General features: G+C 51.7%; 1 protein-coding gene across 3 annotated transcripts in view; it reads right to left on the bottom strand.

Moving 5' to 3' along the window:
- The window catches only part of ARMC9 (armadillo repeat containing 9), a 105,838-nt gene that overhangs the window by 85,562 nt on the left and 7,738 nt on the right, over positions 1–12,538 (bottom strand). For all 3 annotated transcript variants that reach the window (XM_077348080.1, XM_077348078.1, XM_077348079.1), the window contains exons 6-7: positions 11,757–11,849; positions 9,029–9,053 (exon numbers count right to left, since the gene is read on the bottom strand). In XM_077348080.1, the coding sequence (XP_077204195.1) occupies positions 9,029–9,053; positions 11,757–11,849 (118 nt within the window). The remainder of the gene's footprint in view (positions 1–9,028; positions 9,054–11,756; positions 11,850–12,538) is intronic.

Raw genomic sequence — 12,538 nt, 5'->3', positions numbered from 1 at the left:
CACAGTTTGATTACCCCTGATTTAAAGTAACAATCTGGGTATTTAAAGTAACAACCCCACAAACACCCTGACCTGGATAGCTATTGTCCAATCTCAAAAGGCAAGGGAGGGGGGGGGGAAAGGAAGAAGAGTTAGGTTTTATACCCCACTTTTCACTGCTGGAAGGAGTCTCAAAGCAGCTTACAATCACCTTCCCTTCCTCTACTCGAAACAGACACTCTGGGAGGGAGGTGGGCCTGAGAGAGCTCTGAGAGAACTGCTCTGTGAAAACTGCTCTGACTGTGACTAGCCCAAGGTCATCCAGCTAGCTGCACAGGGAGAAACCGGAAATCAAACCCAGCTCGCCGGATTAGAAACTACTGCTCTTAACCATGACAGCACATTGGCCCTGGCTAGTATATGGACGAGAGACCTCCAAGGAACAGCCCGGTCGTGACGCAGAAGCAAGCAATGGAAAACCAGCTCTGTCCCTCTCTTGCCCTGGAATCCCCTTAGGGTCACCAGAAGTCAGCCCCGTGACTTGATGGCAAAAGCAAACCCCCCACATGCTGCTCCTGGCCCCGGGTTCAAGGACGTGACAGTCCACCTTGGGGGTATTTCAGGAGAAACAAGGAGCAAATGTGTCTGCACAGACTGAGGCTCCCTTTGCACTGACTAACAGCTTGGGTGGGCTTTAAGGAAGGATTTTGAGGGAGAGAAATGAAACTGCATCTATATATAGGTGGGAAGAACGGCAGATATAAGAGGAGCTGGCTTTTTGTACCCCACTTTTCACTACCAGAATGATAGAATCACAAAGTTGGAAGGGACCTCCAGGGTCACCTAGTCCAACCCCCTGGAAAATGCAGGAAATTCACAACTACCTGCCCACCCACAGCGACCCCAGTTCCATGCTGAGAAAGGGTCTCAAAACGGCTTACAAACACCTTTGCCTTCCTCTCCCCACAACAGACACCCTGAGAAGGAAGTGAGGCTCAGAGAGCTCTAAGAGAACTGGGACTGGCCCAAGGTCATACAGCTGGCTGCATGTGGGGGAGGAGTAGGGAATCCAATCTGGCTCTCCAGATCAGAGGCCACCGCTCTTAACCACTAAACCAAGCTGACTTTCAGGAGTAAGGGAGGGAGAACACACAAAGTATTTTAAAGTAGCAAACAATTGCATAGGTGGCCGGAGGCAGCAGCACATCTGGAGTGGAAGTTCTGGGCCTGGAGAAGAAACCCAAAGATGCTCATGGAAGTCCAGAACAGTTCTCTCTCCCCCACTGCTTTCCTTTCACCAGCTTCAACGGACCAGAACCACCGAGAGAAGGTCCAAGGACATTTTAATCAGTTTTTCCCCCCACTGAAAAACTCTTTCGTGCCGATTTTTGTCCTCGCATCTAAATGGACCATGCAACCCGAACCACAGCACTGCCCACCAGGTAATTCTCCGTCCTGCTCAGATGAGCGACGAGATTTTTCCAGGATCCCCAAATCCTGGCAGGGATCAGGGAAAACCAACCATGTTCCAAACTGGCCTTATTTGGCATCTCTGGTGGTCTGAGATGCTCTTTTAAATGCTCTTTTAATAACCTCCAACAAAACGGAGAAATGTGCTTTTAATATCAGACCTGATGGGGGAGAAACGATTTCCAGGGAAAAATCACACGCTCAAGAGTGCCAGCTGGGGGAAATGATATATGCACCCCGCACCATTTGTCAGCATTTGAAAGCCCTTTTAAACTCTTTTAAAGGCTTGGCTGGGAGCAGTTTCCAATAAACAACCCCTAAGAATGTAAGAAAAAGCTGACTGCGTTGGGACCACAAAGCTCAACCTGGCCTGGTTTTCTGTTTCCAGCAGCGATCAACAGGTTGCTTCTGTTAAGCTCAGGAACAGGGCAGAAAACCAACACCCTCTCCCCACTGCCTGATTGGCAGATGCTAGGAATAGAGGTACACTGCCACTAAGCCTGGAGGCTCCATTTAGCTGTCACATCTTATAGCCTCTTATAGAATTTGCCTATTCCCTGTCTTAGATTCAAGTAGGTAGCCATGTTGGTGTGAAGCACAGGGGATACCTTTACCTTTACCTAGAGGGCATATGGTAAATTAGTTAATTAATTAGGTGATCTGATAACCATCTTCAAGTATTTAAAAGCTTCAGGAGGCAAAAAAAAAAAACTAAGGGAGTTTCCAAGGATGCTTCTGTCAAGTTTTCCCTCGCTTGAAAACAATCTGATTGGGGTTTTGTGACACCCAGCTGCAGCCACAAAAGGCCTACCAGGTATGTGGTCTTTTACAGCTCAGCTGAGCCCAGTAATTTCCCCAGGAGTCTCAAGGTTTGGCAAAGGTCAGGAGAACCCTCTGAGAGAGGGAGAGACATTTGGAGCGTGTAGAGGTGAGGATTTGAAAGACAGAACTGGAAGATGGGGGGGGGGGAAATAAGCCCCTTCTCCCCACCCACCAATGCATGCCCCCCCCCACACTGCCTCTGATTCAGCACCGAAAGGGAGGAAGCCAAGTTCCCTCCCAACATAGGGCTCTGCCCTTAAAGGCACCATGATGCCTTGCGCTGTACGCCAACACTGTGAAGGACACATTAACTGCAGAAGGGAGGTCATTTGCCCTGGAGCAGGCAGGCATGATGTCAGGATTGTAGAATCTCTGTCATAAATTTAGCCTGAGTTCCTCCATGTCAGTTATATTGCTTGATGGGACCTGGCGCCTGCTAGCCCCGTCCTTGTAGTTTGTAAGCAATAAAATAGAATAGTGATGTTATTCTAACCTTATCTTGTTGTGGGCTCACAGGGTTGTTTGTACCTCTCTCAAGGATGGGAGTTTGGAATCCTGTTTTTGTTTCACATATGTCTTTCTTCACCAACCCCCCTTCTTGGGAACTGTCAAGTTTTGGGCGGGAGAAATGTATTGATAAGCTGAGGCAAATCTGGCTTCGAGTCAGATTTGACTTTCAGTCCAATGCGTATAGTGCTAATCAATAAAACTATTTTCTTTTGAATAAGTTTTGTTGTGAGTTTCCTGTGCGTCTGACATCAAGTCAAATCTCACAACTCCTTTCACCTGCAAAATGCAGGGCGAGGGACATACTTTTTCTGAGCAGGGAGAGGGCCTGGATTGGGACCTCTCCCAGGGCGACGGCGCGAGTGCCGGCCCGCACAGCTCGGGCATGATGCGGGCAATCTCGGGGACAACCCCGGGGCCCGAGGAATTTTTGGAACGACACGTCACCCAACGCAGGCGATTGTCTAAATACGACCGCCCTACTGGGGATGAGAAGTGGCCGGAGCACCTGGGACTGCCTAGCTACGCGCTGGAGCCTGTGGGTGAGACACAGGACTTGCAGTACAAGCTGGACAGGGTGACTAACTGGCTGCAGGATCTTTCGGGTCGGTTGGATCCGGAGGAGAAGCGCCGAACACAACGCCTGCTGAAGGAGGTGCTCGGTGGTGGTGCGCACGATACCAGCCTGCGAAGAGTGAGCGGTGGGCTTGCACTGCGGGAACACGGTATGGCGGACGCGCAAGCGGCAGCGGATGCTGAGGCGTTGGCCAGAGCCAGGGCGCAGCTGGAAATCGAGGCAGAGGCAGAGGCTCGAGCGAGAGCACAGCGAGAACAGGAAGGCGAGGACGAGGAGCGAGAGGACGAAGGCGGCGCGGGGCGGCGATGGAGCCGGAGGGGACGGCGCGGACGGTGGCGAGGATGCAGCGGCGGCGGCGGCAGCAGCGGCGGCGGCGGACGTTGCGGGAGCCGAGGCGGCGGCGGCAGCAGCGGCGCGCGAAGCGGCGCGAGCGGCAGCGCGAGCAGCAGAGGCGGCACGGGCAGCGGAACGAGCAAGAGCGGCGGCGGGGAGAGGACGAGGCATCGGCCGTGGTGCAAGACCCCCAGCGCCGGCCCCGGCACCGGCGGATTGGGGCCCGGGGCGCCTACCAGCCCACCTCCGGGGTGTGGAGATGCGGAGCACTTATAAATTCAAGGCTAAGTTTTCCGGAGACCCCTCCGATTTCCCTACGTTCCTGGTGCACCTCCAGGCTTACATGATGGAAATGGGGTTCACTTTCCAGGACGACGCTGAGAAAGTGCGTTTCGTTGGCCAAGCCCTGGAAGGCAAAGCAGCCAAGTGGTTCGTGGACTTGTACCGCTATCACCCCCAGGCCATCCGTGACTACAACCACTTTATGAGAGCCCTGCGCCAGATGTACGTGGAACCGTTCGAGCGAGAGACTGCGGAGAAAAAACTCAGGGCTCACCGGCAAGGGAAGTTGTCCGTGGTCGAGTACGCCAGGGAGTTTAAGGAGCTGGCTTCCTCGGTGCCGGACTGGACGGAACCCCAACGCGTGCTGTCGTTTGTGGGGGGCCTCAATCCTACCCTGGCAGACAAATGCCTCCTCCTGGAAGACCCGCTTACAGTCGAAGGGTGGGTCCAATTGGCTGGGGAGATGGAAAATCGCTTGGAACGAGCTTCGATGGTGCAGGTCCTGGCCGGCAAAACCGTGGCGAAAACTTCCACCCCAGCGAAAACCAAGCCCCGAGCCAAGTTGGAGCCGTCTGAGCGCACCCGGCGCATGGAAAAGGGGCTGTGCCTGGGTTGCGGCCAAGCGGGGCACTTTCTCGCACACTGCCCGACAAAAGCGACAGCGACCCCGAAGGCTGTGAGCAGCGCCCCACCGAAAGCCCAGCCTGCCAAGAAAACCACTCCAAAGAAAAGTGCTAAGTCCCTCCTGGTGCCAGTGGCTACCGTGCCAGCAGTGGACGACTCGGAGGAGGGAAGCGGGCTGGAGGATGAGGACCAAGCCGAGGAGCAGTCGGGAAACGAGGACGGTCTGCTGTAAAGGCGCCCCGCCAGCAGGCCGCCAACAGGGGCAAACGCGCGGTGAGTGATTCCCCCTTGCTACTCCTGCCTGCCAAGCTCTCCAACCCTAAGTCGGGAAAGACAGTGGGAGTCCGGTGTATCGTGGACTCGGGGTGCACCCAATCCCTAGTGAGCCCGGCACTGGCCGAGACTTTGGGGGTGGGAAAGGTGCCGCTGAGGGAACCCTTACCAATCACCCAATTAGACGGGAAATGTGCTCCCGGAGGGGAGGCCACAGCGAAAACGCGCCCAATGGACTTGGACATAAAAAAACATTGGGAGCAATTCCAGCCTTTGGTAGCCCCTCATTCTGCCTTCCCTTGTGTGTTGGGGTTGGATTGGTTGAAGGAGCATGACCCCCTAGTGAAATGGAAAGAAGGGACTGTGAACTTTACTTCTCCCGCCTGCGAGCAGCACGCCCGACCGCGGGAGCCCCCAAGTCCGGGGATTGTGGCCGCTCTGGGATCGGGAGGGGCGGTGCTCCCTCCTGAGTATCAGGACTTTGCGGATGTGTTCGCGGAGGTTGAGTGCAACCAACTTCCTCCCCACCGTAAAACTGACTGTGCCATCGAATTGAAGAAAGGGGAGCCGCTCCCTAAAGCCAAACTTTATTCCATGAGCCCCCGGGAAATGGCGGAGCTTAGGGAATTTCTGGACAAAAACCTAGCGAGGGGTTTTATTAGGCCGGCCACGTCTTCATTGGCGGCTCCGGTCCTTTTTGTGAAAAAAAAGGACGGTTCGTTACGTTTGTGTACTGACTACCGTGGGTTGAACGCGGTCTCTACCTGCAATGCCTACCCGCTCCCCCTGATCAAGGACTTGTTGGGCCATTTGGGGAAGGCACGGATTTTTACGAAATTGGATTTGAGGGAAGCCTATTACCGGGTTCGGATCAAGAAGGGGCACGAATATTTAACGGCCTTTAATACCCCCCTGGGGCAGTTTGAGTACACCGTAATGCCGTTCGGCCTCGCCGGCGCTCCGGGCGTGTTCATGAATATGATTAATGAAATTATGCATGATTTATTGTACCAGGGGGTGTTGGTTTATATTGATGATATTCTTGTGTACTCTGAGAATGTTGAGAGTCATGCTGATCTGGTCCGCGAAGTGCTCAAGCGCTTGCGGAAGCACCAGTTGTTTGCTAAACTGTCCAAATGTGAGTTCCACCGCGAGGCGGTGGAGTTTTTGGGGTTCCGTGTCTCCCAAGCTGGGATTGAGATGGATCCTGGCAAGGTGCGCGACTTGCTAGCTTGGGAACCTCCCCGCACCAGGAGGCAACTGCAAAGTTTCTTAGGGTTCGCTAATTTCTACAGGACTTTCATCCCAAATTTTGCTAAAGTGGCGTTGCCCCTCACTGACTTGTTGAAAACCAAACAAGGGGGAAAAGCGGCGAGCCGCCCGGGGACGCCCCTTCTGTGGACTCCCCCCTGTCAAGACGCATTTGACAAACTAAAGTTGTTGTTTACGTCCGAACCGGTACTGGCCCATGCTGACCCTTCTAAGCAATTCACTGTGCAAGTAGACTCCTCGGACGTAGCAATGGGGGCCGTGATCCTCCAAGAGGGGGAGGACGGGAAGTTACACCCGCTGGCCTACCTGTCAAAGAAATTCTCGGGGGCAGAGCGAAATTGGGCAATTTGGGAAAAGGAGGCGGCTGCAGTAAAATTGGCCCTTTCCACATGGAGGCATTGGCTAGAGGGGTCCGCAATCCCATTTGTTGTCTGGACGGATCATAAAAACCTCCAGGCACTCAAGCAGCCCCGATCACTGTCCGCCAAGCAAATGAGGTGGGCGGAGTTTTTCGCCCGTTTCAACTTCTCCCTTAAGCATCTGCCGGGTAAAATGAACTTTTTGGCAGATGCATTATCACGCCTGCCCCAGTACAACAGCAAACGAGACCCATTGGTGGACACCGTTTTCACCCCCGCCCAACTAGGGATGGCCGCCGTGACGCGCAGCCACGTAAAGACTGTTCCGCCCATCCCAGGGGGCTGGGTCCAGAAAGAGATGTCACAAGATCCGGAGTTTGGCTCCCTCCGCCCTGACCTGACGGAGAAGGGGGGGCTCTTTTTTAAGGGTGAGAGACTCTTTGTTCCTGTTGCGGCCAGAGAAAAAGTTTTGAAACTGTGCCACGATGCAAAAACTGCTGGACATTTTGGTTTCGTGAAAACTCTACACCTAGTCAGGAGACAGTATTGGTGGCCGTCCATGCGCAAAGATGTAGAAAAATACGTGCAGGGGTGCCCTATTTGTATCACCTCGAAACCGGTTGGAGGCAAGAAAAAGGGGCTATTGCAACCACAGCCCACCCCCTCCCGTCCATGGACAGAGGTCACTATGGACTTTATTACGGACCTCCCTCCAAGCCATGGGCACACCGTTATATGGGTGGTGGTAGATGCTTTTTCTAAACAGGCTCACTTCATTCCCTGCACGGGAGTGCCTTCAGCACCAAAATTGGCTTCTCTTTTTGTTGAACACGTGGTACGTCTGCACGGGATCCCGACACGTGTCCTGACGGATCGGGGCCCCCAGTTCGTTTCCAAGTTTTGGAGGGAACTCTTGAGACTATTAGGGGTGGAGCAAGCCCTCACTTCGGGTTATCATCCAGAATCAAATGGCCAGACCGAGAGGGTAAACCAAATCCTGGAACAGTATTTGCGTTGTTTTATCAATCACCAGCAGGACAATTGGGTCTCCTTATTGCCACTGGCTGAATTTGCCTATAACAATGGGGTTCATGCCTCAACAGGGGTATCGCCCTTTAAAGTAGTGTATGGGACTGATTTGGCAACAGCTCCCACCTGGGAACTCAGCTCCACGGAGGCTCCTGACATAAACAAATGGGCATCGACCATCAGTACAGGGTGGCCAGAAATTGTTGCTAGCCTCAAAGTGGCGAAACAGGCCTATAAAGCACAAGCAGATAAGAAAAGAGTACCTGCACCTGATTGGAAAGTGGGAGACCTGGCCTATTTGTCTACAAAAAACCTGAGGTGCCAGCAGAAATCTAAGAAACTTGGCCCTAAATATGTGGGGCCCTTTAAAGTGGTAAAACTGATTAATCCTGTGACTGTTGAGCTAGCCTTACCAAAGACTTATAGGAATGTGCATCCGGTTTTTCATTCCAGCCTGCTGCGAAGAGCTCCGGCCCCAGACGAGTGGCACCCTCCTCCAGACCAGCCTGTGCCAATTTACATCGACAAAGACACCCACTATGAAGTCAACCAGATTTTAGACTCTCGTTTGCACAAGGGTCGCCTTCAATATCTGATTGAGTGGAAAGATTTCCCCTCAGGGGACAAGGAGTGGGTGGAGGCAGGGAATGTGAAAGCACCTCGCCTTCTCCGGGCTTTCCATCGAGCCTTTCCTGATTGTCCTCGCCCGGTAGATGCCGGCTAGATGGAGGAGTGAAGTTAGTTTTAATGCGGAGGGATGTCAGGATTGTAGAATCTCTGTCATAAATTTAGCCTGAGTTCCTCCATGTCAGTTATATTGCTTGATGGGACCTGGCGCCTGCTAGCCCCGTCCTTGTAGTTTGTAAGCAATAAAATAGAATAGTGATGTTATTCTAACCTTATCTTGTTGTGGGCTCACAGGGTTGTTTGTACCTCTCTCAAGGATGGGAGTTTGGAATCCTGTTTTTGTTTCACATATGTCTTTCTTCACCAACCCCCCTTCTTGGGAACTGTCAAGTTTTGGGCGGGAGAAATGTATTGATAAGCTGAGGCAAATCTGGCTTCGAGTCAGATTTGACTTTCAGTCCAATGCGTATAGTGCTAATCAATAAAACTATTTTCTTTTGAATAAGTTTTGTTGTGAGTTTCCTGTGCGTCTGACACATTTTCCTTTGTGGTTTTAAAGACAATCAGCTCTAAAAATGTCCCTGGAACCTACTATCCCTTTGGGCTTCAGGATTTAGAGAGAGACAGGATGGGCTACCGCAATGGGAAGAGGGGGGGGTGCCTTCAAGTCACAGCTGACTTTTGGCGACCCCATAAGAGTTCAGGGGTGGTTTGCCAATGCGCAGCGACCCTTGCCTTCCCTGGGGGTCTCCCATCCAAGTCCTAGGCAGGGCCGACCTTGCTTAGCGTCTGAGCTCTGATGAGATCAGCCCATCCTGGGCCATCCAAGCCACGGCAAAGAGAAGATACACTTCAAGAAAGCCTGCAGACTTACCTTGGCTGCACTGCACGTTCTCCTTCTGCCAAGTGAGAAAAGGTGACGCTAAGGAATATGGACATATATGAGAGAACAGAGAGAGAAACCAACTAAGGGACTGACATGCTGGGACTAATTCTGTGACCAAATTGTTAACATCCTCCTCCTCCCCCCCCCCACAGTACTTTTCAAGAACAAAAAATCTCGAGGTCACCGATGGGAAAAGGAGATTCTTTGGACTGGCATTGTTGCATGCTTGTCTCTTCTGACACCACCTGTTTCTAGAATGGCTCAGTGGGAGAGCCTCTGCTTGGCATGCAGGAGGTCCCAGGTTCAATCCCCAGCATCTCCAGTTAAAAGGACCAGGCAGGAGGGGATGGGAAAGACCTTTTCCCGAGACACCTCTGGTTGGCCACTGTATAAGACAGGATGCTGGACTAGATGGACCACTGGTCTGATCCATCAAGGCTCTTCTGATGTGAAGGCCTCAGCTTCTCTGCCCTGTTGGTGGACCTCCAGAGGAACTGGTTGGCCCCTGTGTGAGGCAGGACGCAGGACCAGATGGACTCCTGGTTTGATCCTGCAAGGCTCTTCTGATGCTTTTAAAATACACATAAAACACGTCCCTCCCAGTCTAACCTGGCATGCTGGCTCTCTAACCTCTCACTGTCCAGCTAACTAGCAAGAGCCTTCCAAAATCTAAACAGGGATCGCGGCCAGCCCCGCCACCTTTCTTCCAACTGGAGGTAAGGAACCAGAGACCTTACATCGACCCTGTGTACTACAGCTAAGCTGTGTCCCCTTCCCTAAAGCTGGAGGAAAATGTCTAGAATTCAGTGATGGATATAATGAAATCCTGGCTTATTCTAGAGCGTGTAAACAAGGCTTAAAACCTGGGAAACATAAAATTCCATCGGACGACGGCTGCGATCCATGTTGCCAACCGAGGGCTCACTCAGAGACAGCATTCTCAAGCAAAAGCCACACGGCTGTAAACCACTCTGATTAATGGCCAGCTGGGATAAACAACTAGGTGAGGGTCAAACGGTTTGGAAGACGTACCTTTCACTGCTTCTTCCCCCTTTCACCGAGAGAAGCAGCAGCTCCAGGGACTTTCATTTCGGTTCTGCCGGGCAGTGAAATTAAACAACAGAATGAGGCATTCAGCCTCTTTAAAGATCAGCCGCTGCTTTCCCCCTGGAAATGCATTTACTCATTTAAAACATGTTATTAGCTGCCTTTCTGAGCTCAAGGCATCTTGCAATAGACATATAAAAGAAATAAAAATATAATGGACCACATTTTTAAAATCACAATTCAGGATCCTTTAAATCGTGGACAGACCTAAATAAAACCATCTTCAGCTGCTTCCGAAAGACAGAGGCCAGAGGGGGGGGGGTGTACCTCCCTGTGGAGGTTATTCAATAATTGTGGGAACCGCTACTGAAAAGTCCCTCTCTCATGTCCCTGGCAAATGAGCTTCTTTGCTTGATGGGACAAAAGGGCCTCTGCCAGCGATCCTAATTCCCAGACAGAAACATAAGGGGAAAGACAGTCCTTCAGGCCTTCTGATACCCCAGGTCTAAGCCATGGAGGGCTTTAAAGGCCAAAGCCAAGACCTTGAATTGGGCTGAGGACTGAACTGATGAAATTGGTGTAATGATGGAATGACATGTTCATAAGAACATCCCTTGCTGGGTCAGACTAGGGGTCCATCCACTCCAGTATCCTGTCTCACACGTGGCCAGCCAGTCCCTCTGGAGGACCAGCAACAGGGCAGAGGGGCCTCGAACTTCATAAGAACTTCATAAGAACATCAGTGGTCCATCTAGTCTTGCCTCCTGTCTTGCACAGGGGCCAACCAGTTCTTCTGGAGGGACAACAACAGGGCAGAGGGGCCGAGGCCTTCTACCAACATTGCCTCCTGGCTCTGGGATCTAGAGGATTTAGCCTGGAGAAAAGGAGGTTGAGAGGGGACATGATAGCCCTCTTTAAGTATTTGAAAGGTTGTCACTTGGAGGAGGGCAGGATGCTGTTTCTGTTGGCTGCAGAGGAGAGGACACGCAGTAATGGGTTTAAACTACAAGTACAACGATATAGGCTAGATATCAGGAAAAAAAATTCTCACAGTCAGAGTAGTTCAGCAGTGGAATAGGCTGCCCAAGGAGGTGGTGAGCTCCCCCTCACTGGCAGTCTTCAAGCAAAGGTTGGATACACACTTTTCTTGGATGCTTAGGGCTGATCCTGCGTTGAACAGCGGGATGGACTAGATGGCCTGTATGGCCATCTCTATGATTCTATGATTTATAGTGCCAGGGGCTGCCAATATATCAGCATTCAAAGATCTTAATATTCTTCTGGGGGTGGCAGGTGACAGTGGGTGAACGATAGGGTTGTGAGTTGGCCTGCATAGTGCAGGGGGTTGGACTAGATGACCCAGGAGGTCCCTTCCAACTCTAGAGTCATAGAATCATAGAATCATAGAGTTGCTTGAAGACTGCCAGTGATTCTATGGTGTACAGGGAGAAGCGGTCCCTTAGATACACAGGGCCCAGACCGCCTTAAAAGTTAGAACCAGAACCCTGAACTTGATCTGGACCTTTGAAAAGGATGCTTTCCAGGGTTGCCAAAGGGAAGTCAGAAAACTGAGCAACGCTACTGAGGTAAACGCAGGCAAGGGGAATTATACTGGTCGTAAAACCATCATGACAACGTAATGGCCTTTGCGGGATTTCGAAAAGGATACATATAGCGTCAGAAGCCTCGGGGTATTGCTCGCTTTCAGAGTGGCAGACAGGAAATCTTCCAGCCTTGTCTTCAGATCAGACTCCCAAGAATCCTAGAGAAGATAAAACAAAAGGCAGCAGCCGTTTACTTAACCCACACCGTTCTGTTTAATGCTGTGTTCCAATTATTTACTAGCCACCGTGGAAGGCGGGACTGAAGTGGGCATAACTTCTTTCAAAAAGAGAACCAGAGGGAAATTTGGAGAGTGGTCAGGTTTTTGGGAAAGGGAATCGCTGCCATGTTTAGGCAGAAATGTAGACTGGTCATGGGAGCCAACGGCAAGGAAGCACATCGACCACAACCACAGGTGGCTTGAAAAGGGGATTTAACATGGAAGAGAGGTCTATCACTGGCTACTAGCCACAGAAAGGGAACTTCCATGTTCAGAAGCAGTCAACCTCTGAATTCTAGTGCCAGGAGACAACATCAGGAGAAGGCCTCAGCCTCTATGTGCCATTGTTAGTTGTACAAAGGAACTGGTTGGCTACTGTGGGAGAAAGGAGGCTGGACTAGATGGACCTTCCCTGGTCTGATGTTCTCATGAAGGTCTGAGTCTCTCTGCCCTGTTGTTGCCCCTCCAGAGGAACCGGTTGGCTACAGTGTGAGACAGGATGTTGGACTAGATGTACCCTCCCTGGTCTGATCCAGCAGGGCTCTTCTGAGGGTCTTATGAAAGCCTCAGTCTGTTTGCTCTGTTGTTGGCCCTCCAGAGGAACCGGTTGGCCACAGTGTGAGACAGGA

The sequence above is a fragment of the Paroedura picta genome, chromosome 8 (genome assembly GCF_049243985.1).
Source record: "Paroedura picta isolate Pp20150507F chromosome 8, Ppicta_v3.0, whole genome shotgun sequence".
NCBI lineage: Eukaryota > Metazoa > Chordata > Lepidosauria > Squamata > Gekkonidae > Paroedura > Paroedura picta.
This window is presented reverse-complemented; position numbering and strand designations above follow the sequence as displayed.